General features: G+C 52.2%; 1 protein-coding gene across 1 annotated transcript; it reads left to right on the top strand.

The window, feature by feature from the left end:
- Positions 1-759: 759 nt before the first annotated feature.
- On the top strand, positions 760-1,149 carry LOC122787871 (octapeptide-repeat protein T2-like). The gene has a single exon (XM_044054787.1). The coding sequence runs from the start codon at positions 760-762 to the stop codon at positions 1,147-1,149; it is 390 nt and encodes a 129-aa protein (XP_043910722.1).
- The last annotated feature ends 505 nt before the right edge of the window (positions 1,150-1,654 follow it).

Here is a 1,654-nt window from a genome sequence, read left to right as displayed (position 1 = left end):
AGAGGGAAGAGACGTAGAAAAGGAGAAGAAGTGGGGGAGAGAACAGAGAAAAGGTGAGAGAGGCATGCAGAGGGCAGAGACGAAGAAAAGGAGAATAAGTGGGGGTGAGAACAGAGAAAAGGCGAGAGAGGCGCGCAGAGGGAAGAGACGTAGAAAAGGAGAAGAAGTGGGGGAGAGAACAGAGAAAAGGCTAGAGAGCTGCGCAGAGGGCAGAGACGAAGAAAAGGAGAAGAAGTGGGGGAGAGAACAGAGAAAAGGCGAGAGAGGTGCACAGAAGGCAGAGACGAAGAAAAGGAGAAGAAGTGGGGGAGAGAACAGAGAAAAGGCGAGAGAGGCGCGCAGAGGGCAGAGACGAAGAAAAGGAAAAGAAGTGGGGGAGAGAACAGAGAAAAGGAGAGAGAGGCGTGCAGAGGGCAGAGGCAAAGAAAAGGAGAAGAAGTGGGGGAGAGAACAGAGAAAAGGTGAGAGAGGCGCGCAGAGGAAAGAGACGTAGAAAAGGAGAAGAAGTGGGGGGGAGAACAGAGAAAAGGCGAGAGAGGCGCGCAGAGGGCAGAGACGAAGAAAAGGAAAAGAAGTGGGGGAGAGAACAGAGAAAAGGAGAGAGAGGCGTGCAGAGGGCAGAGGCAAAGAAAAGGAGAAGAAGTGGAGGAGAGAACAGAGAAAAGGCTAGAGAGGCGCGCAGAGGGCAGAGATGAAGAAAAGGAGAAGAAGTGGGGGAGACAACAGAGAAAAGGCGAGAGAGGCATGCAGAGGGCAGAGATGAGGAAAAGGAGAAGAAGTGGGGGAGAGAACAGAGAAAAGGCGAGAGAGGTGCACAGAAGGCAGAGACGAAGAAAAGGAGAAGAAGTGGGGGAGAGAACAGAGAAAAGGCGAGAGAGGCGCGCAGAGGGCAGAGACGAAGAAAAGGAAAAGAAGTGGGGGAGAGAACAGAGAAAAGGCGAGAGAGGCAGAGGGGAGAGAGAAGAAAAGGAGAAGAAGTGGGGAGAGAACAGAGAAAAGCGAGAGGCACAGAGGCAGAGACGAAGAAAAGGAGAAGAAGTGGGGAGAGAACAGAGAAAAGGTGAGAGAGGCAGAGAGGGAAGAGAGAAGAAAAGGAGAAGAAGTGGGGAGAGAACAGAGAAAAGAGAGAGGCACAGAGGGCAGAGATGAAGAAAAGGAGAAGAAGTGGGGGAGAGAACAGAGAAAAGGTGAGAGAGGCGCGCAGAGGGCAGAGACGAAGAAAAGAAGAAGAAGTGGGGGAGAGAACAGAGAAAAGGCGAGAGAGGCGCGCAATGGGAAGAGACGTAGAAAAGGAGAAGAAGTGGGGGAGAGAACAGAGAAAAGGCGAGAGAGGCGTGCAGAGGGCAGAGACGAAGAAAAGGAGAATAAGTGGGGGTGAGAACAGAGAAAAGGCGAGAGAGGCACGCAGAGGGCAGAGATGAAGAAAAGGAGAAGAAGTGGGGGAGACAACAGAGAAAAGGTGAGAGAGGTGCACAGAGGGCAGAGACGAAGAAAAGGAGAAGAAGTGGGAAGACAACAGAGAAAAGGCGAGAGAGGCATGCAGAGGGCAGAGACGAAGAAAAGGAGAAGAAGTGGGGGAGAGAACAGAGAAAAGGCGAGAGAGGCACGCAGAGGGCAGAGATGAAGAAAAGGAGAAGAAGTGGGGGAGAGAACA

The sequence above is a fragment of the Protopterus annectens genome, chromosome 13.part0 (genome assembly GCF_019279795.1).
Source record: "Protopterus annectens isolate FY-2018-M chromosome 13.part0, PAN1.0, whole genome shotgun sequence".
NCBI classification, from domain to species: Eukaryota; Metazoa; Chordata; order Ceratodontiformes; family Protopteridae; genus Protopterus; species Protopterus annectens.
This window is presented reverse-complemented; position numbering and strand designations above follow the sequence as displayed.

Bases quoted from the DNA above. Each gene is read 5' to 3' on its own strand.
- LOC122787871 (XM_044054787.1), top strand. From the start codon at position 760: ATGAGGAAAAGGAGAAGAAGTGGGGGAGAGAACAGAGAAAAGGCGAGA.